We start from the raw sequence: 23,066 nt of genomic DNA on the forward strand, positions 1-23,066 counted from the left end.
GTATGTCAGACACCACCACAAACAGCTGATGCAGTCAGTAGTTATGTTCCCAGTACGTTACTGAAAGAGTAGTGAAAATCCAGTCTGATATAGTCCTGCTGTCCCTCCCCTGCAGTGTACTCAATTAAAGATGACAGGAATAGACGCACACACCTACACCACATACACACACACACACACACACACACACACACACACACACACACACACACACACACAACCAATCAACATGCTGTGCCACTCAGCCTTCTCTGAGCGTCCTAATCCCTGAGGACAAAGGCGTGCGTTCTATAAATACAGATGAGGATTCAGTGTTAGATTAATTCTTTCAGCCCCTGATTACTGTCAACGGTATTGGCCTGCTCATTCACTTTCTTCAAAAGAAATTAAAATCATTCTGCAGGCAAATTTATGGCACAAGAATAATTGCAGGCTGGCATAATTTATCTACAGTAATTAGTTTGATCTGTAAAACATGCCAACAGTAAGTTCCTAAAAATTTCAAACAGACAGTGAAGTAATAGTTAATCATGAGAAAGAATCTCCTGATCACTTCTTAGGAAACACCTATGATACCACCATCTTAGTTTTCTACACCTCATTGGCTACTTCGCGCTGTTTTTGTGGGGTCATATGCTGGTACTCTCATCATGTTTGTTTAATGCTTGGGTAGGCAACATTGGAGAAACCAGTAAGAGTAAGCTAGCTTTTTTTTAAATGAACCAAAAGAAAAAAACAGTGCAGTGTTGCCTTCTAAAATGATCATAATGAACATAAACATATCATAATGAACGTAAACAACGAATATGTTCATTGGTATTACTTAGGTCCGTCAACCTAGCAGCTTGTGGAAGACTCCCGAGATGCACAATGAGTGCGGGGGCAAAGTGTGTGAAGTTAGGAAGGGAGGTAGGTAGACAGGCCTATTATATTCCTGCGACAGCCAAAGATACCATATTTTTTCTTTCTTTTTTGTCATCTTGCATTGGATTTATTGATTGCTGTTGGGATGTAAAGATAATTTCAACACATGCAAAACAAAAAATGCTTCTATAATGAATGACCTACTCTAACTTTAAATTGTACCTAGCACAGCTAAAGACTTCAGTCTGTTCTTCTTTTACTCATAGCGACTGCATGAGACATCCTGAGTAAGACTATAATTTGTAAATACAGCATGATTCATAACATAAGCATCATCATGTGGGAACTTGTGTTCAATCGTGGTATGTTTTAACTTAAACCTCTTAGCAGAAATAGTCCTTTATGCTCTCTTTTGAGTACACATACTTTAAATTGTCCTCCTTCCCAGCCAAAGGGTTTTCTGACCACCAGTTTTTGTGAGGAACTGGAACACAGTTCTTTGCAAAGATTGCATTTCACTGTCTTTTGACTGTGTCTCATTCAAGTCTCTTACAAAAATAGTCTTCTCCAGCCGTTCTGGTAAACACTGTCCCAGTGGGCTGGATTTCTCTTGTTCCAACCTTGTAAAGCATCTGTTGATTACTATTATGAACATGTACCAGCTGTATGTATCGGCTCAGCAGGGTGTGTTGGCCTCTCTGCTCTTTAGGATGTGTTGACAGGAGGTGACACGGAATCCCTCTTCATTTAAAGTTGGAGCCAAGTCTGAGCTCTTGTGGCCGCAGACCGTCCTCAAAGTCCTGCTGCTGGTCCTCCCTGGTGCTTGGCACCTTTCTTCAGTGGCTCTCTCCGCGATCTTTAATTGTCTCCCGGATTCCTCCGACATGGCTGGCATGCACCCACGTGGCCCTGGTAGCTTCCTTTTCCTGCCTGTGTATATCATATATATATATATATATACCTTCTATGACGTTTATATGGACTACCATGATATACCACGATTTGAAGTAAAAGAGAGGTTAAGATTAAGACAAACCTTTATTGATCCCAGAGGGGAAATTCCGGGCAGTTTAGTATCACATTAGTGGTGGAAAGTTATCCACCATTCAATATTGATATAATATTGATAAATGTATTTGTTAGATATTTTTGACGGCGAAGTACTTTTCATGTGTATATATATATATATATATAAATCTGAAAGTTTAGCCTACTTAAACAGATACATACATACTACATTTCTATGACTTGGATGTGACTATATAAATATATGAATATGATGATTAGAATATGGATTGAATATCCTGCTATATTTGGTTTGTTATTAAGGAACTACTTATGTATTCCAACCTCAGTATCTCGCCCGCTTGTCATAATCATGAAAGAATGAGGTATCACTTAGTAGCCCAACTACTCGGCATGATGTACCACTAATGAGGTGGCACATGAAGAGTAACAAGTGATTAGGTGACCTAATGAATAATAAATGTGTCGTTAGTACCGCTCAGCAAAAGTGGTCATTATTGCCGGTTCACAGATATTTATAACGAATCATTGCGTCATGATTGTAACTAATCATTACCTACTATAGTATTCACATTTATTTCTGTACCGCAGTGTAACCGAAACACATTTGTTGTCATGCGTCATGACCAGGCTTTAGTGTTGCTCTCCCTCAATATACTAGTGTACTTGCGTAGCAAGGCTTCTGCAACACAAATCTGTTGCTTAGTTCGCCCACAAGAGGTCGCCCCCACATAGGCTGCCGCGAGAGAGGCAGTCACAACTTCTATCAACCGACAGCCACGCAGTTGTCGTTGACAACTGCGTGGATTAACTGCATCCATAAATCTGATACTGACACCAACGGATGAACACTAATAGACGGCTTGCCCTTTGCCCGTCTACAATGTCTTTGGGTCAGATATACTGCAGCGTGCTATGTAAAGACACTGTTGCTCTATTTGTGTGTTGAGTGTAGACTTGAGTGTATAGTCTTAATGTGTGTAAAATGTGTGTAGAGCCTTCGCCAAGCACAGCATCCAAACACAGCTAAACTGTCAGTGCTGCGTAAATGCTGAGGAGTCATAAGCTATGTCTAAGCTAATAGTACTGAAATTAAGATTTGAATCTGAAAGTTTGGGTTTATTCACATCCATACAGGACAAAAAATGAAATCACAATCGTGTCAGCTGCTGAAAGGTCCCATTGAGGTTGGATGATGCATAAGGCGTTCTCGCAGTCCCAGTGCTGTATTCCAGTCCAACACATGATGTCAGCTCAACTGCTTGCTGCACACTAGGCTAGCAGCTTTCAAACATTCATCATTAGAGGTTATTGGTTGAATGCTTGCCACAGACATGTTTTCACTTGGGAGGCATCAGATGGGAAAACATAACAATCCAGCAGCCATCAGCACATAACTGAATCTGAAGTCACAATTACACTTGAGACCTCAGAGATAGCATTACATGGGCAGCATTTAATGCCTTGTATTGAACTGTGCCCTGAATTCTGTTAACACTAATACTTACAATTCTATTAGGATAAGTGTTTCCTTTCTGATAATTCAATAGTAGTGTGATGAGTGTTATTTCACAGCTTTAGTATGCAAGAGATATTGGGTTGTGTTACATCTTTCCTGGGGAAGTCTCTCTGTAATATCAGTGGCGGAAGAGAGTGTTTGTTATATTATGTATAGAGGCTACGTCATTACCCTAAAGACAGTGCTCTACAGTGTTGAGTTGGGCTTAAGGGGAGGAGGGGTTTGAGTTTAAAGTGCTCTTGCCCACACATCATAAACCTACACATTAGGCCCAATGGATCATTTTCTAGCAATATGGCACAGCAGACTGCTTCAGTATGTGTGATGTGTGTATATATATGTATGTAAGTATATTGTCTATCTAATTTACCACCTTCAAAGCTGGGATACCCTCATTAGACAGGATACAGGTCTGTTTTTGCTTCTAAACTGCGACCTGAGTGTCTTTTTATTACCAGTATGTACATTTGTATTAACACCGCAAAAGTTTGATAGCGTCATGATATTAAATTACTGCAAATACATTCCAATAGCATGCCCACAGAATAGGATCTATTTTCATATGCTGTCAAACTATTTTGATTATAAAATACATCAAACAAATTACATTGCATTTCTATTGTGGTTGTGAGGCAGTGTGTGTAAGTGACAAACGACTTTCACAGTGAAGGGATTAGGCAGACGTTGAGCATGAGTCCAAACGAAAGTGACAAACATTAACAGAGCCAGAAATCAATTGAGAGAGAGAGAGAGATGGGATAACAGAGGGCAAAACCCATTATCGACCGTTGCTCAAATTGAGATATTTGAATAGCTAAGCCGAGGGTCTTTCTGCGGATTTGAAGTGCCTCTGTCCTCTAATTGATCTGACCGCAACCAGGCCAGATCAATCCTTGGGCTGCGACAGAGATTCAAGGGGATGCTTACTGCATTTAGAAAGCACCGACAATTAGCGAGAACATCTCTGGGCAACTTTCTAATTCTCAACGGACGAGCAACAGTCCTAAAGTGATGTTGTGAGGCTGATGGAACTGCACTGGGTTTTTAAGAAGGTTCATTATCACCAGTTCAATCTTTAACAAACATATTGGGAAGTCTGAAAAATGTTATATATATTTTTTTTTTAAAGTTAGTATTTTCTTACAGTAAGTAAGTGAAAACTGTTTTATAATATTTCAGTTTTTAGTTGTTAGTTTACAGTTTGTTAAAACGAACAACACAAAGGAATGTCCAGTTATTGATCATCTGGCAGTACACAAAACTTTGAGCAGCTGCAAAACTTGGATCTCAGAGAGGGAAGTTCATAAATGTCACTTTTACAATCAGGCCATATGAGAGCTATTCAATAGGCTACATGTTTGAGAAACAGCTCAGTGAAAAACAATACGGGCATCTGAGACTTAGCTTAGCTGTATCTATTAATTATAATATGGAATTGTTTCTACGGGTATTAAACCTTTACAGACAAGATTTTATTCATAGGAAGCCATAAGTGCAGGCTGCAGCAGGAGGCCAGTCCCCATCACATTCAGAAAAATATAACACCTGTTTGTGCAGAATGATTACAGTACAGTACAGTGAAAATCACTGTAGCTTTTATCATTAGAAATACAGTATATTTTCATTGTTAACTGCATAAATCAATTATACAACCACCTTTGTCAGTGTAACCTTACAATAATTGACCATAAAGGAGGAAAAACTTGCATTTTAACGTTTTAACGTTTAACATGTTAGCTAGACCCAGAAGGCACCTGCTGATGATGTAACGTCGCGGGTTGTGTTTGATTTGGGTTACTTAGCTGCTCGCCAGGTGGTGCATTAAAACAGTGAAGGTAGATGCAACCCTTTCTTATCTATGCCAAGGTAAAACCATGTTTAAAGTAACCCACAATGATGTAAATCTCTGTTATATTGCATTGGCGTCCTCTTCAGAGACTGCGAGCCCTGTGACTACAACTCCTGCCAATCAGTCAGTGAACATTTACTCTTGTAACTATATATGTACTATACTACTATATATACTTTTCCAAATGTGAACTGAGTGCAGAGTGTCTCCTACCTGGAGCTCCGCCCTCCTGCGGTTCCAGACACACCTGCAGCTTATTCTGCTGATTTCTCGCCTTTCTTTTGTTCCATCATCCCAGTTTATCATTACTTTTTGATGTACTTTACTCTGTAACAGGTGCAATACACAAAAGAAAACTGATTATTCCACCCCTGGGTATAACGATACACTCAGCTCACAGTTCTATGCTACATAATGCAGAACTCACTCAGAGTTATATTCACAATATTTTCAACAAAGTTTGAATTATCAACAAATACCACAAACATATGCTTTAGTTGCCACAGGTGAATATTGAGAAATTGAAAAAATTAAATCGGAAGGTTTGGAAGACACATTAAGTAAGAACATTTTGCAACTTTGCAGATATGTTCATTAAAAACATTTCTTAATTTTGATGACGAGTGACCACTATGTGCCACTGTGGAAGAATGTTTTAGAGAGCAGGTCCCATTTAGTTTTCATTCATTGCATGTGCATGAGAACGAAGGCCACACGAGTGTTGCTCAAACAATAGGTTACAGTAACGTGACGCAGAAGTGCAGTCATATTAGTATGTCTATAACATAATATGACGTAATATGATTGTTTAGCCCCAACTCGTTTCAGCCTTCCTGGTATCTTGTTTGTCCAAACGTATGTCCTACGATAGTGTTGCCAGTTTTGAACTTGGTACAGCAGCACTACCCATATAAATGAATCATGTCCAGCAATATGATGGACACACCTCACTATCGAACTTTCGAACACTATCGAAGGTTAGTAGAAAATTACCTCTGGTATGTAATCTGTATACAGGAGGCTTTGAAGTAGGAGCTCTCTGCCTTTCTTCTATTTCCTCTCTCAGTGCAAATCTAATTTTCAGCATCCTGTCTGTGCAGTTCATTCAAACCAGTGGGTTTCAGGTCTCACTTTTGGCAGCTAAAAATACTTTATTATACTATTATATTATACTTTATTCACTGAGCATTGAATAAGACTTGTAATTCACTTTGATTGGCCCCATCAGTGTCTTCTTTGTAGAAAGATACTAGAAGACCATGCTGACATTTTCAAGAATCCACTGGCTTTCTAAAGCAGCCTCAGAGATGTTAAGCACTCCAGCGATAAAGTTCATCCAGAGCCACAGAAGATATTATATCACTGTTTTCTGAGGCTGAGTATTACCTCTCTGTGGCTAGTAAGTCTACTTTGTGGAGTGCCTCAGGAGAACAATGTGGTCTTGGTTAACTTTTCGGGTTTTTGCGGCCCGGTAAGAACGTGACATCTTCCTGCATTTGGACTAATTGTTTCCGATAAACATAAAGTGTAAAAGACAAGGTTTCTAAATGAGTACGGTAGGTAATGAGTGGCTAAGTGACTGCCTATTGACTACTGAATAATGAATTCAAAAACAAATGACTGTAAAGGTTAACTGGTTGAAGTGGGGGGACTGGCTGAGTGGAGAGCAGGGCCGTCTTTCAATCAGAGGGTTGGTGGTTCAAACCCTGGCTCTGGCTCCGGCACCACTAGTTGCAAGTCGCAAGTCCTTGAGCAAGACACTTAACCCCGAAAATTGCTCCCGTAGCTGTGCCTGCGGTATGATAGCATCTGAAATGTAAGTCGCTTTGGATAAAAGCATCAGCTAAATGACTGTAATGTAATAATGAAGTGGTTTTGAGGATTCTCCACTAATGTGTTATTGGACTGACAAACGCAACAAAATCCAAACTGTGTGCACATTCGAACAACACACAAACACAATTTAAAGTAAGCATTTTAGCTCTCAACTGTCTGTCTCTTTAAGCAAAACAGCAAAAACATTTTCCATTCTTTGTACAGTACTTTGTTGATGACTCATAGTTTTCTCTGTCAGAACTTGAGCTCAGCATGGAAGCGGGCGCTTGCACGTACCAACACATCCTTGATTGTTGGTACAGATCTTGATCCTTTTCTTGTCATCGTGCCTTGTGCTTCAATTCAGGCCTATTAAATAAGAGCTGACTTTGTCATAAAAAGTGCAGCAGATACTCAGCCATAATGCACTTTATCTTATTGATTACATCAATTAACTTTACCACAGCTAGCCCTCTCTCTTCTCACATTGTTTCATACATACGCACAAAAACTTGTATCAGTGCTTAATCATTGCATGCAGTGAGCAAGGAACAAGTCCTGCATCAGTCTCTGCCTCTGCTGATGGGCTGGTTGCTCTGCTTCACTGGTGTGGTGGGAGTGGTGAAAACTGGAGTTTGTATACGTTGCTCCTCCCATGTTCACTCTCTCCCTCACTCTCTGTTTTGTTGGGGTACAACAGCTCCTGTTCCCGAGGGCCAGGCACTAAGATCTCTCCCACTCACAGCACATTCCCTTGCTCTCTCTCTCTCTCTCTCTCTCTCTCTCTCCCTTCCTTTGCTGCTCCCCTGTTTCCTGCTGTGTTTCCTCATCCCTTCTTCAGAGCCACTCTCAACTAGGATCTACAAACCAGCTCGTCAAGGTAAGAAACAAACACACCTCCTCTCTCTCACATGCATTCATTTACCAGGTTACAGTGGTTTCATTGTGTGAATCGATTTACTGTGTTGTATGATATAAGTGCAAGCATGTGTTAGAGTTCAACTACGTTTCACGCCTTTGCCCTGATGAGGACCAGTCCCTACAAGCAAAGAAAACACCATGTGCCAATCGTAGGGATACTGTCAGTGTTAAATATACCACAATAGAAACTTAAGGCAGAGACATGCTGCTTCCTTTGGTCGACGTATCATTGAATTCAAAGTAAATAACTACTTTTCTTGCATTGTGTATTGTGTTTACCTTGTGGATGGTGAAAACAGAGAGCAGAGTGTTCCCTCTTGTGTTTTAGTCTTGTGTTTAAACTAGAGAACCCACGTTTATGTGATCTTGTACACTGTGAGTGTTGCATCAGGTGAATACGAAACTGCTTGCAGTGTAACATATAATATCATATACAAATAGACATAGTGTTGCCGTGCTCTAATTTAACTTGTTTTAGAGTCAAAACTATTCATACAAAAAAGTACACTCTTAGTGCAGGTCTTTTAAACCTGAGGATTGTAAGATTGTGAGCACAGAGTTCACAATTACATGAACTAACAACATTTAACAGTTTCTACTTAGCTTACTTGATTTTACTGTAAGTCTCTCCACCTTTCGCTTATTTGTGATGTAATGCAAATCAAGCTTGATCTGTACTATGTAGGGTTTATGAAGGTAGGAATAACAATATCTGTCAAAACTTACATCAAAGGGAGAAATGCATTAACCCCTTCTTTAGTTGTGGTAAAGCAGACATTGGCAACAAACTACAGTCTCAAAGAGTTGTTATGTGAAATATTTGGTTTCTAGTGTAGTAAGCTTGAACCATTATTATGGACAGTCGCTGAAAGTCACTGGCATTGTTCAAGCAACCTGGACCCAACAGGAGACATGTGAAATCCGCCAAATTTATAAACCTGGACTATCAACTATGTCACAGACACGGCAGTGAAGTGTTGAGCCAAAATGCAGCCACATTATGTCAGAGGCATGTTTGTTGACATGTCCTCAGGTTATAATTACACGTCAGGCTGCTTTTACCTGCATGTTTTTACCTGAAGCTTCTGTGGAAACTCTAACTGCCGTGATGTAATAGAAAGACAAACGTTGTCACTACTGTTTAAAATTACAGTCTGCTGACAATGGATGAGACAACTTTTTTTGGGGGGGGTTTAGGCAGCTTTAAAAGGAGCTTAAAAAGCAGGACAAACTGTTTGACAGTTTGATAATAAAGCCTATGATAAGGCTGAGACGGCACTGCCTAACAGCTGTAGTCTGACTCACGGTTGGAATTACTTTGTCGCCTCCATTTATGACCTCCCATTGCCGGAAAGAGTTAAAGCAAAAGATGGTTGAATAATATCTATTGCTGTGTTATTATTTATATTCATTAATTTATTTCATCATGACTCTATGAAGAAATATATTATATTTTAAATGGAATTATTCAGTCTATGCTATTGCATGACATGGCATTGCTAAGCTTAGTTGTAGTAAATATAGATTATCTTAATATACAGCGCAATTATAGCACGCACAGGTAAGAACTAAGGCATAAATAGAATGAAAGGAAACTAGACTACACCAGAAAATTGGAATGAAAAGAAAATGTGTTTCGTGTTACAGAGTTTGTGTGTGACCCATAATTGCAGGCACATTGCGCTTTACACGAGAAATGCATGTACAGTATGATTCTGCTGAAAGAACAACAATCACGGTTATGAGAAAAATGTACCGAGTGTATGTGTAGCTTTTCTCCATCAAAGCACACATGGTGGATCTGGCATGAAACATTGTTTTTGCTCATTGAGTGTGTATACTCAATTTGAAACTGAAATGGAGCAGTTTCTGGCACGACGTGCTTATTTATTCTATTTCCTGGAGCTTGTCATCATGTGTGTTTCTTCTAAATATCAGTGTTGAATGTTTCTTCAAAGCCATCAGGAAGAGTTTACTACAAAACAAGTCCATTGATCTTCATTGGCAGGTTACCCCGCCCATTTGTGCAATATTGAACTGTGGCAGCAATCTTATGTTGGATGTTATAATTTAGTTCTGCATTAAGTTTAAATAAACAATACAACAAATTGTGGGACTAAAGTATCTCATTGTGGTTATCAATGTCCATGATAAAAAAGTAAGCATTTCTGAGAAACTGAGCAAACAACTATTCAGACAGCCGATCCACAGTTTCCCTCCTGATTCTGTTTCCTTTGCCTTTAATGCGTTTGTTAAACCTCATGGTATTGCTTAGTACATCAATACTATTAATGCTGCCTGCCAATGTTTTTATAATCTTAAAGTAAATAAAGTATACTGTTATTGCTCATCATCACTTTTCAAACCTCTTCACGTGTCATCACTTTGAGAGCTAAAATGCTTTTAGTGAAACACTTCTATTTTTTTTTTTTAAAACCCATTTCTTGCCAACAGGAAATGGCTTCTAAACGGCAAATGGGCTACAAGTGTCGCATAGCAGGAGTGCTGCTTCTCCTTTTGGCCAGTATTGCTGCCCTCGTTGCTGTTGTTGTCATCCAAGACACCTGGACGTCCAAAGTGTACGACTTCGAGGTGAACATATGCATGCATACATAAACGTGAACGTGTAGGCACTATTTGGCTGCAGATCTTTCTCAGTTTTAACAAAGGAAACGAGAGAGAGAGGAATACGAACACATACTTCAGCTCCCACGCACTCTGTGAATGCGGTGCAAAATGTATTCCAGATGTCAAGGTCAGGTGAAAAGGTTTTCTCATCAGTCAGCTTGGTGAGAGTCGCAGCAGTCTCTCTGTAGTTTAATTCAATCTTTATAGTATCAGCTCTCTGCCATGTTAACAGCATAATGTAGGGATTTGAGATATTTTACGAATCAATGTAAGAAGTGCCGTCACATAGGCCAAATGTGACCCTGTAACATGATTGTTTTTCTCTTTACTCTTCTCTGCAGTTTGGAATAGTGATAGACGCAGGTTCATCACGTTCCAACGTGTACCTGTACGAGTGGCCAGGGGAGAAGGAGAATGAAACAGGAGTTGTGATTGAGAAAATGAACTGCAGAGTTTTGGGTGAGTCATTGTCTCCGGACCAATTGCAGCTTTGGTCTGAAACAGTAAAATAAAAAAATGAAATGTATCTGTCTGGCAGAGAGTGCCACTTAGCACAAGGAGTTCCTTGTAATTTAGTACACGTGACAATAAACTTGAACGAAACGTTCTACATCTTTTAGAATTGAATTACAAAAAAATGCTTGAAAATATTCTAAAATTAAAATGTAGGATTAGAGTTGATTGAAGAACGGTGGGTAATGCAGAGAAAAATAAAAGCCAAACCGTGCTGAACACATTTTGAAATACTCCTTAAATACAACCTTTGCTAAACACTTGTTGTTTTCAGTGGCTGTGCTTCAGAAGACAATTTTAGCTTGGCCTTGTGCCCACAGGTGCTGGAATCTCAGAGATGAAAGTTGACCCACAGAAAGATGCCGAAACGTGGGATGGATTCAAGCAATGCATGGACAACGTCACAAATGCCATTCCTGTTAAAAAACACAAAACCACACTTCTCTTTCTGGGAGCTACTGCTGGAATGAGACTGCTACAGTAAGAATGTGTTAAAATAAACTAGCTTCAGGGTAATCCCTCACCATTACTTAGGATGTGTTGGAGAGTGACCGGATGGATGAGACCAAAAAAGTGTATTTAACAAAAATGTAAACGTTTTCTGTCACGACATGGGCTCCATATGTCACTGCTAATGACCACTCTTGTTTCAAGTAAGATCTATAATTATCTTCCCTTTTCTGCGTTGCTTTAAGTGAGAAGGATGAACTAAAGTCCAATGAAATCCTGGGAAGTCTCACAGAATACCTGGAAGCTTTGCCTTTCAACTTCCAAAATGCTTCCATCATTACTGGTCAAGAAGAAGGGCTGTACGGGTGGATCACTGTCAACTACCTCATGGGAAACTTCCTAGAGGTAAGATGCTGTCTTGATTCCATCTGGTCTATGTAGGTCAACGTGTACTTCTCTCTTTAAAAAAAAGAAAGGAATGCTGCTTTACAAACTGTGCCATTACATGGCTCCTCTGATACTAACCTTTCCCGTTGTATTTGTAGAAAAACATTTGGAACATCTACGCACACCCGAAAGGGGAAAAGACCGTAGGGTCAATGGACCTTGGTGGAGCATCAACACAGATCGCCTTTGCAGTGGAGGATGATTCATGGGGACCTGACTACTTGCATGTCAAACTGTACGGTTACCCTTACACTGTCTATACACACAGTTTCCTCTGCTATGGCAAAAATGAGGCTGAGAAGAGGATTCTGGACAAAATAGTTCAGGTGCACATCTTTTCTTTCTGTCTTTTGCATGTGTGTTCAGAAGAAATTAAAGGTCATATCTTCCACGTACTATAAGGGTGATGGTTCTTTTCTGAGACCGCTCCCTTGATCATTTTCTATGTTCATGTTTAAGTGCTTGTGTGTGTGTGGTGAGCATGGCAGTGGGAGTGTATGTTTTTTTGCATGCATGTGCAGGCCAAAACCCATTAATGCACAGTTAAAAATTGATTTGTGAACACTGCTGTCCCTGAGTTACTAACAGGCAAAGGGAGACAAGTCAAGAATGCATTATGTCATTAAGAATATCGATCGACCCGTGTATGTCGTCAAGCTAATTTGCGAGAAATGCATTATTTCTGGCAGCTTATAGCTTATGCTCTGCAGAGAGAATATGTTATGGGTATACATTTGCAGCAGGATCCTGGTATAGCATGTTAGCTTAAAGGTTTAATTTACACTAGGATCTGTATGTAAATGAATGTGTAATTCAAGTATATAAGTCATGATAGATGGTGTCTGTAAATGCACAAGTAACACTGTCCTTATCTCATATGCCCATGTCTCTTCCTGTCACTCTCTTTGTGGTAGTTTTATTTCCTCCTCAGCCTCCATTTCTTTTAACATTTTCTTCCTTTTCTTAACATTCCAGGAATCATCTGACCCATCTTACATTATTAACCCATGCTTCGCTGAAGGTTACAACACCACCAAGAATGCCAGAGAAATTTATGACACAGAGTGTACAATGAAGCCAAACGACTACAACCCAGATCAAGAACTCTTCATGGTGGGAACCCCCGACTCAGACAAGTGCAGGAGCATAGTGAAATCCATCTTTGATTTCAAAACATGTTCCTCATCCCAGTGTTCCTTCAATGGGGTCCAGCAGCCACCCGTCACTGGAGATTTTATGGTAACACACAATGCAAGAACACGTACAAGAAAACAGATGAATATGACCAAAAACTTACGATACGTCTCTACTGTTCCTGCCAGGCGTATGCAGGATTCTTCTACACTGCTAGGGTGCTCGGGCTTGAGGGAACATCAGATCTTGATCAATTCAGCGCCTCAATAAGGAAATTCTGCAATACACATTGGACAGTGGTAAGTTCTTCCAATTGGTAGACAGCTAGAGTAAAACAGAGAGGAGAATAGGTTGGACAGGAGGCTGAGAAGAGAATAAAAATAATTTAGGAGTAGAAACAAGCAGAAGCAAAGTCAATGTTGGGATGAGGACAAATGCACGGCAGGAAAGAAAAGGGACAGGAAATCTTGATACTGTATTCACTAAGTGATGCAGCAAACTCTACTAATGGTCACATTCCACAAAAACAAGTATTTTATTCCGAAGGCAAAATGCCTGTTTTAAGATCACTGACTGAGGTGTGTCATGTTGTGTGAGAACATGTTCCTCTGTCTGATTTAGTGTTGGTGCTCCTGTTAAAACTTGTCAAACTTAATATGAAAAGTATGTGTATTCAATATACACGTACAATACTAATTATCTTTAGTAGGATTGGTGTTTTATAATGATCTGCAAGTTATCTGGAGATCTTAAACAAGACGGACAAAAAAAGCACTTTACTAGTACTTAAAGAATATTTCTACCACATAAGAGCAGATATTGCTCTATTGCGCGGGCCTTGTGTCTGTGTATCAGGCCTCAAAATAGCTGCAAAATATCTTTGCAACAGGAGGGATCTCATCTTAACTGTAAATTGAAATCAGTCTTGATCACACATTGTATTGTTTCAGTCTTGTCTTCATTTGAAAGTATTTCGGCCACACTTATCTTTGTTTCTCTTCCCTTCAGCTGAAGGTAGAAAAGCCTCGGATCTCCGAAAAATTCCTTTCGACTTACTGTTCTGCAGGTCACTACGTCTACACAATGCTGGCGGATGGATACAAGTTTGACAACGAGACCTGGAAAAACATTGACTTCCAAAAACAGGTTGGTTGAGAAAAAAAACATAATTTGTACCAAACACTGCTTGCTCCTGTTGCTGTCCTTTACATGGCTGTGAAGCCAATTCACATCCACTCTTTATGTTCTCTGCGTTCATATGGTCTTGCAAAAAATAATGCCCATATTATCTAAAAATGAGAAACAACCATCAGAAAATGTCTGTGCCAATTTGACGAGAGTTGCTGTGCTTCAACTGCCAACATTTTGCCATGTTCATGGTTAACAGCGTTTGACAAGTGTGAATGAGGCCACCCATGGAGGCCTATTAAACATGGTTGCCTGGCATTCAAAAAGTTAAGGCCAGAGTGAAAGGCGGGCAATGTATTACTCTGGGACACCCTGAGGCCACGGAGCGTCTTTCACAATGGAAGTCCCTCAACAGAAGGGGATTCCTGGTCTGTGACACGCACTCCATTAGTCATGAGTCATAAAGAAAGACAGTATATTAAAAAGTCACACATAACAGCCGTAGTTTCCAAATTGTATTGCGGTTACCCTTTAGACTTGATCACAAAAACCTTCCGCAACAGCTGGCGATACTTCCAATCTCCAGTCTCGCCAACAGTAGAGTAGTGTGCTGTGTGTGCTGCTTAGTGCCTTCAGGGTGTCTCGGAGGTGGTTGGATAGATCCCTTTGGAAGAAATTCCAAAATAGACACACCCATCTTTGCACAGAGCTGTAATTGTGCAACTTCATTACTGGACTGTTTCATATTCTCAACTTCCGTAAACATGTATGACAATACTAGTGATATAGTAGCTGCATGCACTACTGAATACCATTTACAGTATGGAAATACACAGTCTTCTCTTCTTGTCTCTTTTCTCCAGGTGAAGGAAACCAGCATTGGTTGGAGTTTGGGCTACATGCTGAGTATGTCCAACATGATCCCGTCCGAAGTGAAAGAAATCCCCCCCCTGACAAACCCCGTCTTTGCCGGCCTTGTCTTTCTATTTTCAGCCCTAACAATCATAACTGTTGTCTTAGTTTTCATAATCCTCATTCGCACTTGCTTCTGAGAGTTTCGGTCACAAAGGCAAGGAATGGTCTGCTATTGTAAGCCTTGGGGCTGTTGTTATCCCGCAAGTAGTAGGAGAGCGCTACAGCAGCATTTGCCGAGGCGCTTTATATTTTCAGCTTGAGCCATTTACTGACTTTAATTTCAACTATGAGAGTTCATGAAGAGTGAAGGACAACCTCTCACTGTGTATCCTGCTAGGGACTTTGAGTCTTTGAGATAGTTCCACTCGTGAGACTGGTTTTATTGAGACATTAATAAACACCTCTAAAAAAATAAAATAACGCACAGATAATAAAATGGAACCCAGAAATGTCCACTACTTGTTCTTGTCGCACATTGTGTAATTTTAAAATGCAATTGCATTTACAATTGTGTGCTTACACACATGGACCCTCAGGCAAACCATCACTCACTGATTGATTCTGTATTATACATAAAATGGCACTTAATGGATTCCGCTTCTATGTTTTATATAATATACTGTATACTGTATATCAGGGATAGGCATTGTTTGGCACAAGTACCACTATTTTTACACGGTAGCATTACCAATGGCACACTAACATTACGTGTGCAAGAGAGTGCCCTCTCATCCGCATGAACAATTACCTCTTCCCCCGTCATTGGCAATTGTCAAGCCTGTTATTTACGGTAGTTTGATGTGACAGACGGTTTTTTTTTTTTAAGAGCCGCCCTACTCTGCCTCTGATTGGCTAGTAATTGTTGCCTTCCTAATAGAATTTGTCAAGTTTTTTGTTGTTGAACAAGATTGGAGGAAGGTCAAGAGGTTAATAATTTCAACTGGAAGATGTGGATGTTGGATGTGGAAGGATAACAGCCTTCTAGCCTTCTTCCATAGTGCTCTCATAAATAATAACAATGTCCCGATTATGAAAGTTTGTTTTTATGTCGCTATACACATTGGATAAAATAAAATGACAGATCCGTTGGGATTTATGTTTTGTCGTGGTGTCATAATGAAACTTAATGGTAACCTTAATGTTGATATGGCACACTGATTAACAAGACATTTAAAAAATGGCACATCATATCAAAAAAGCTGTTGACCCTTGGTGTATATTATACAAAGTATGTCCTCACTGAAAACCAGAAGTACACAACAATACTACTGAATGAAACCCTAATTAATAAACAATGTATTGAATGTGCTATGTGCCATTGTATCATTGTGATTTTGCTATGTGTTGCATTAAGTCATTTTTCTACAGCCTATTTGCAAACAATCAATAGAAATACAAGATATATTTTATATTCTTAGTTTGCAGCCAACAAGTCACTGAAATTGATTCAGTGTGACAACAGTTCTATGTGTTATTTTTCCCATTAAATACGAATCTTGTGTTGTTCCATCCCTGGGAGGGTTTTGGGATTTTTCTCTCTCTCACTATATATATATACAATATATATATACAGTATAGTAGTTTGATAAGTGGCGTTTGATGCAAGAGTTATTCAATCAGCAGAAACTAGTAATGGATTACAACAGGTTTATTTGAGTTTTTGGTAATTTGCACCATTTGGTCAGTTTTGGAGATGAACTCCAATCAGTCTGCAACAGAACCCTGAGACCATTACAACACTGTTGCAATAGAAGATTAGCTGTGGACCGACACAGAGGTGAACACACACACACAGGCGTGACTGATCGCCTAATCCTCCTGTCGGAGATAATTAAAACATGCACGTGTCTTTTTGACATTCAGCACAGTATAAATCGTAGACCTGCTTTTTCAGTGGTTTTGTTGTCCTTGCAGTGGAGAGGATTATGCATGAGTCCTATGTAGTGCATTAACTGTATTGGTCCTGTTTTGATAATAATTCTCTCTCTATTGAGTAATAAACGTATCTACTAACTGTACCCTTTGTCGCTGTTGAATGAGATTGGGTTTCCCTGTTTCATCACTGGGTACCTTACTGATTTTACCTGCTCAACATGTTATTCATTGGTGGCTACTTCTTCAAATATTATTCATCAAATAAATAAAATGTGCCTGTTTGAATCTAAATGCCTCTGTTTCATCTGTGTCCACTGAGCATCTGTAAATTCCCTGGTGACTTTCACATTCACATTTACACATTCAGCTCTTCTTCGTCATCCACTATCTCATACTGTGTACCACAGCGCACTCTAGTGGTACTGCGTTGTACCTGCACAATATACAAGATAAGAATTGACTGTTTAAAACGTTTTTTATTGAAAGACTTGTCTAAAAAGAAAACAAAAAGAAAAGAGACATTTGAAACTACAGCAATATCCACTGGTTCTACAGACACTCTCAGAATCACAATTTGAAAGACATGGGAGGCATGTGACCAAGCAAATAAAAAAATAGCATCATCAAAGTTATTTCTGTTGCATCTTCTTTTACACACCTGTACAAAAAAAGATCTCATAAATAGTACTTTTGTTCTCGCTTTCTCTACTTTCTCTCTTCTTTCAATAATTTATTTTCCCCATAGAGGTTTGTATCTGCTTGATTTTGGTTGAACCCCACTGTCTGTTCCTATGTATCCATTAGCTTCTTTTCATTGGCTGAGTGTCAGGTAGGTGGAGCTTCAAGGGTGTGACCTCAGAGCCTGTGTCAGTCAGTTAAAGTCCATAGAGGAGATTTTGTTCCCTGTTACTCAGTACAAATAATGCAGATTCTTATTACCAGATTTGACCAGAATTAATATTCTCATATTTTTTTTGCAAACCAGGAACATGTCTCTTCTGTCACCTGAAAAGAGGCACAAGACTTGCAGGATGCGTAAGCAGTGATGTCAAGGATAACACTTAACCGTCTTTCCAGTATCTTGGCTTCAAATAGTCAATTGCTGTCATTCTGGAGGTGTACATCTTCCACACCCACCCAACACAAGACTGCCTCAATCCTCATTAATGAAAAGTATTTAGCAGCTCACACTTCATAATCAACTCTCAAGAAAGACAAATAAAAAAGGCAACACAAAAAGAAAAACACAACAACTCTGTCCTCGACCTTTAGAATATACATAAGCTGAAATGAGTTTGTTCAACAGAAATGCCCTTTCCTCTGACAGAGATCGTCGCCCTGCTCACATTTCAAATGGCTTGTGTTTGGCAAGACAGTGGCGTAAAACGTATGGACTGAAACTATGCATCTCAAAATAGGAGCATTTTGGCTGGCCATCAGAACGAGTTACAGCATCTCAGTGTCGGTATTTGTGATTGGTCAATGCAGCCTGAAGAGGGAGTTGTTGGGTGTATACGAAGGTTTAAAAAGTACACACCAACATTCCACAGGATATCATTCGTTTTCCACCCCTTTACCACTGAAGTATTGTGAACCAACTTATTCCCAATAATATACCTACCTCCTCCACTTTCACCATACCACACAGATGTTACAGCGCCACTTTAAATCATCACCACATTTGATCACTTGACAAAGAAAACATCACAGAGCACACTCTTCTGGTTGAGGCAGTTGTGTTAAGGACCTACTGCATGTTCTCAGTCACTGATAAATTAGCTCACATGCCAACAGCATGACAATCGATACAAATCTCAGTTTCAGAGGTGAAAAAATAACGAAAAAGCAACATAAGGAATATCTCTTCATTACCTAGTTTCTTCATCTTTGGTATAAAATGTGCCACCTGATGGCTGCTTTTGTTCAACGGTTAAGAAAGACTCAAGAAACTGTCAACAGTTTTACTAAAACTATTGCTTTTTGCACATTTAAAAATCCTAGCGTTTATTTCTGCTTTTAGTCAATGTCAGAAATGTTCCTTTTTTACTTTTCTTTTTGCAGTGAGACAAGCAAAGCAGGCAAAGCAAAACCCTTTTGAAGGTTATAAGACTGCAATCAAAAACAAAAAAATACAAATGTGATGAAGAAACAGAACTTTTATCTCATGATTAAACTGAACTGCATTTTCCAGGAAGCAGTGGATTGACCCATCCCACAAGTCGCATTAAAGAAGTTTTTTTTTTCCACCAACCAAACATCAGCTGCACTGCACCACATAATTTAAAATCATCGTCATACAATTACAACCTTTTTTTATTTTTTATCCTGTACAAATAGCTTTGTAGATGTATTCTCGGTGGTTCTCGGAACTCTTTAAGAACTTCTCAAATCATTCAACCATTCTTTTTTTTAAATAATTCAACACTATGGAAACTTTTTTCCCAACGTTTGAGAAAATTAAGGCAATAAAGATTTACAAAAACATTGATATTCTAGAAAACTACTCAAATAATAAAAAGAATGAAAATAAATGTAGCTTAATATCAAAGGAAGACAACCTGTTTTTTTTTCTAGACTTTGCTTCCTTCCTTTTTTGATAAAAAAAGTCTGGAAATCTACCTGCACATTCAAATGTTCTTTTTTTCTGTACAGCTTGTGGGTTGAGTTTAGATTTCAGTCTGTCTTCTCCTTTTCCTTCAGAGGCAAAGTCCAGTCTCACAGTGAGAAATGAAAGACTCAAAGATGCAGACTGCGTTTTATTTCATTGTCCTCAGGTTCAGCAAACCATCATTTCTTTTCATCATTTTGTCTTTTTCTTGGTTCAACCAGGTAAGAAATATAATTGATTTTTTTTTTTTCATTTTGTCTTTTATTTGGTGCCTGTGCACAGTGGAAGCATTCTCCCCTCAATGTTGGCCATATCACCTCTTTTTTTTTGTCCCCGTTTCATTTTGATTCTCTCTTTGTCTCCAGCACCTTGGTACAGGCAATGCAGCAATGATTCCTACCAATCCTGTTATCTAGAGGAGACAGAAAAACAAGTTAGGGAAAATAGAGTAACTGAGGAAACTGTGGTCATTCTTCGGACCGCTGTGTGTTAAAGAAACCACCAGCAGGTTATCTAGGAGGCAGAAAAACAAGCAGAAGAAACACCATAAAGGTAAAAATGTCTTTTACGTGCAACGGTTGAAGGCTGAATCTGTGCAACAACTATACACTGTAGTCATTTTTAGCTTAATATATATACACTATTCAACATCATTTATTTAACTTGCAAATTTCAACCTTAGCAAACACTGTTGTAGTACATTTGAAGATTGTAAGAAGACAGTTTAATGTGTTGTTGCTATTTTCATGAGGTACCTGTCCAGTATCTTTTCCATCAACTTACAACACTCACTTAGACTGCTGGTAAGAGTAGGCTGTCGAATGATCTCCTGTATTCTCCACTGATAAAGGCTGCTGCCCGCTGGCGTCCTGGGAGGAGGGGGAAGCTGTCTGTGAAGAAGGGTCTGTCACCACACCCTGACACCAGAAACAATTCAGATATGAAACTATCTCATATTGTTATAAGGTTTATCTTTGTTCCACATAGCACTGAAAAAAAGTTTACAGAGAACATTCAAACAGTTCAGCAAAGACAAAAATCCACTAAGTATTGATTAAAAGGGAAGGGTTCAACTTCTTCCAGCAGACTTAATTCAATTTCTGGTGCTCATTTTAAGAATTAGATAACAGTTCCTGACTTAAAAAAAAAAAAGTATAATTAGTGTCAATGTTTCACCCTAAATTACACAAAACCGCAACCTGATTTTGACTTAAGCAAGTTCCCTCAGTGGCAATAAGTGACAGACACTGATGTCTCATTATATTTACCCAGTGGTGGGCCGTCAGGGCCTGCAAGGCCTTCTCTGCTGGCCTAAACAGAATCACAAAGTTATAGCTATTTTATAATTTAATACTTTTTCTTAAATACATTACATGTATTATAATTTATAAAAATATTTTTCCCATTATCTTATTTTCTCATTGCACAGCTACTGTGCTCCTCAGTTGCTCTGCTTCCAGTGCAGCTTGTTTTAAGTAGAGCTTTTATCCAATCAGATTTCACCCCAGGCCTGCAGACTCACGAGTGAATCCCCTTGCAGTGAATGGGGACGATGTTGTTGATTGTCATCGTCTTCAACCAATCAGATCTTTAGTTTGACATGTTGGGCGTATTCTTTGACGTGCCAGAGCCTGCTAGCTGGCCTACAAGTACGTGATTGGTCAGTGGGCTAGCGTGACATGTTGGGCGGTGTCAATCCCAATATCTGCTGCCTCTGTGGAGCGGACATTTTCAGCCCTCAAACGCATTAAAACGTATTCAAGAAATACAACTGGGGAGGCTTGACTGTCTTCACTGGCGTCCATGAATCGAGAAGGACTTCTTACTGGAACTAAAACGCTACTGAACAACCGTGAGATTTAAGTCTTTATTAACAAAGAAAGGAGGATGGACTTTGTCTTTAAGAACAGCAGCTCTGGTAATTTAAATAAGTTTGTTTTTACATCTGCAGTAGCTTTAATAGGCTTGTTTGTATATTATTATTTGTACAACTTGTTATTATGAAGATGGATTTTTGTTTGGTTTAATATGTGATAGGAACCATTGTAACGTCCAATATTGCTCTGGGGACATATTTAGCCGGTGCCAGTGTTGCCAACTTGGCGACTTTCTCGCTAAATCTGGCGACTTTCCAAACCCTCATGGCGCGACTCATGGCTACTAGCGACAAACCTAGCGACTTTTTCTGGTGTTGTTGGAGGCTTTTCTGACATTAAAGCACATACTGTTCTGCACTGCCGTGAACGAGCAGCGCGTGCTGCCGTGAGCCTCTCCGCCGCCCAAAAGCACACACAGGCGGTCACTCTCACAGCAGCCTTGCGCAGCAGTACCAGCTGCAGTCAGAGCAGAGAGGAGACGCAGTCTCGGCCTATTCTCTGCAGTTAGTGTATTTATAGGTGTTGGCTTCATTTTTACACGAAACAAATAATAACCATAGCTGTGTTTCAGCTGCAGGACAGCAGTGAAGGCCCAGGTATAAAATGCACGGCCCGCCACCGTATTTACCAAATGTTTTCTTTTCATATCATGGCAGCATGACCATTCTAAATTACAGCTTAATTTATTAGCATCTAATTTATCAGAGACAATTATATGTGAATATAAGTCAAGTCATCCCCGTAAAGCCCTATACAACATCCTGTATGAAGTTGATATAAGGAGTAACCAGAATAAAATCCATAAACTGCTTCCTTTTGTCCTTACTTCTACTGTGATGGCAGAGGCAGGCACTGCAGTGTACTGGGGAATGTAGGTTCCTTGCATAGGAGCAGCTGCTGCAGCAGGCATGTACTGCAGAGAGAAGGAGGGGCACAGACAGTGTTACAACACAGGCACAAAAAATATGTCCTCTAAAGTCTCTGGATTAAAAGTACTGTCTGACATTCCCGCTGAGACATGTGGTTTTTAGACATTTCACAATACATTACATAACAGTTTGGCTTGGTCCCAGGGTCATTGCACATTTCAGCAAACAGAAAATGGCAATCTCCATGTGTGTGGCTATGTGGTTGCTGCTGTGAGATAATTTCAATTACAGCCGATCATGTAAATCTCTCTGAATAATGGTATTGAATATATTACTCACATGATATAAACACACACACACACACACACACACACACACACACACACACACACACACACACACACACACACACACACACACACACACACACACACACACACACACACACACACACACACATATATACTGTATATGAATGTAGAGCAAGGTGGTTTGAAGGAGGTACCAGCTGAGACTCACAGTGCCTGTGGTGCCCAGAGACAGGTGGTTCATCTGCTGGCTGAGAGGAGCCATCACACTGGAGGGATGAAGAGACAAACTGGGCTCTATAGCCGCTGATGGGGTGATC

At 39.6% G+C, this 23,066-nt stretch overlaps 2 protein-coding genes across 3 annotated transcripts in view; one reads left to right on the plus strand and one right to left on the minus strand.

Annotated features, from left to right (window-relative positions):
* Positions 1-7,789: 7,789 nt before the first annotated feature.
* Positions 7,790-17,356, plus strand: entpd3 (ectonucleoside triphosphate diphosphohydrolase 3). Its single transcript, XM_079164383.1, has 10 exons — positions 7,790-7,953; positions 10,449-10,586; positions 10,964-11,081; positions 11,456-11,615; positions 11,831-11,990; positions 12,131-12,358; positions 13,008-13,271; positions 13,355-13,465; positions 14,175-14,312; positions 15,158-17,356. Exons 2-10 carry the CDS (start codon positions 10,452-10,454, stop codon positions 15,344-15,346), a joined length of 1,503 nt encoding a protein of 500 aa, XP_079020509.1. The 5' UTR covers positions 7,790-7,953; positions 10,449-10,451; the 3' UTR covers positions 15,347-17,356.
* Positions 17,357-17,540: 184 nt separating this feature from the next.
* LOC306700085 (RNA-binding motif, single-stranded-interacting protein 3-like) overlaps positions 17,541-23,066 on the minus strand; it is a gene marked incomplete at its 3' end in the record, with an annotated part of 105,702 nt that continues 100,176 nt past the window's right edge. Inside the window, exons 11-14 of one of the 2 annotated variants that reach the window (XM_079164985.1) lie at positions 22,958-23,066; positions 22,396-22,482; positions 20,485-20,609; positions 17,541-20,104 (exon numbers count right to left, since the gene is read on the minus strand). The exon at positions 22,958-23,066 is cut by the window's right edge and continues 8 nt beyond it. In XM_079164985.1, the coding sequence (XP_079021111.1) occupies positions 20,101-20,104; positions 20,485-20,609; positions 22,396-22,482; positions 22,958-23,066 (325 nt within the window). Of the gene's footprint in view, positions 20,105-20,480; positions 20,610-22,395; positions 22,483-22,957 lie in introns of those variants that run through there. The other variant, XM_079164984.1, reaches the window with a different exon arrangement.

The sequence above is a fragment of the Pholis gunnellus genome (assembly GCF_910591455.1).
Source record: "Pholis gunnellus genome assembly, chromosome: 8".
Taxonomy (NCBI): Eukaryota; Metazoa; Chordata; class Actinopteri; order Perciformes; family Pholidae; genus Pholis; species Pholis gunnellus.

What these genes read in the sequence shown, in the direction of transcription:
- entpd3 (XM_079164383.1), top strand. Translation starts at nt 10,452, where the DNA reads ATGGCTTCTAAACGGCAAATGGGCTACAAGTGTCGCATAGCAGGAGTG. An exon ending in GCTGGAATGAGACTGCTACA is followed by an intron (nt 11,616 to 11,830) that starts GTAAGAATGTGT and finishes CGTTGCTTTAAG; the next exon opens with TGAGAAGGATGAACTAAAGT. An exon ending in ACATTGACTTCCAAAAACAG is followed by an intron (nt 14,313 to 15,157) that starts GTTGGTTGAGAA and finishes TCTTTTCTCCAG; the next exon opens with GTGAAGGAAACCAGCATTGG.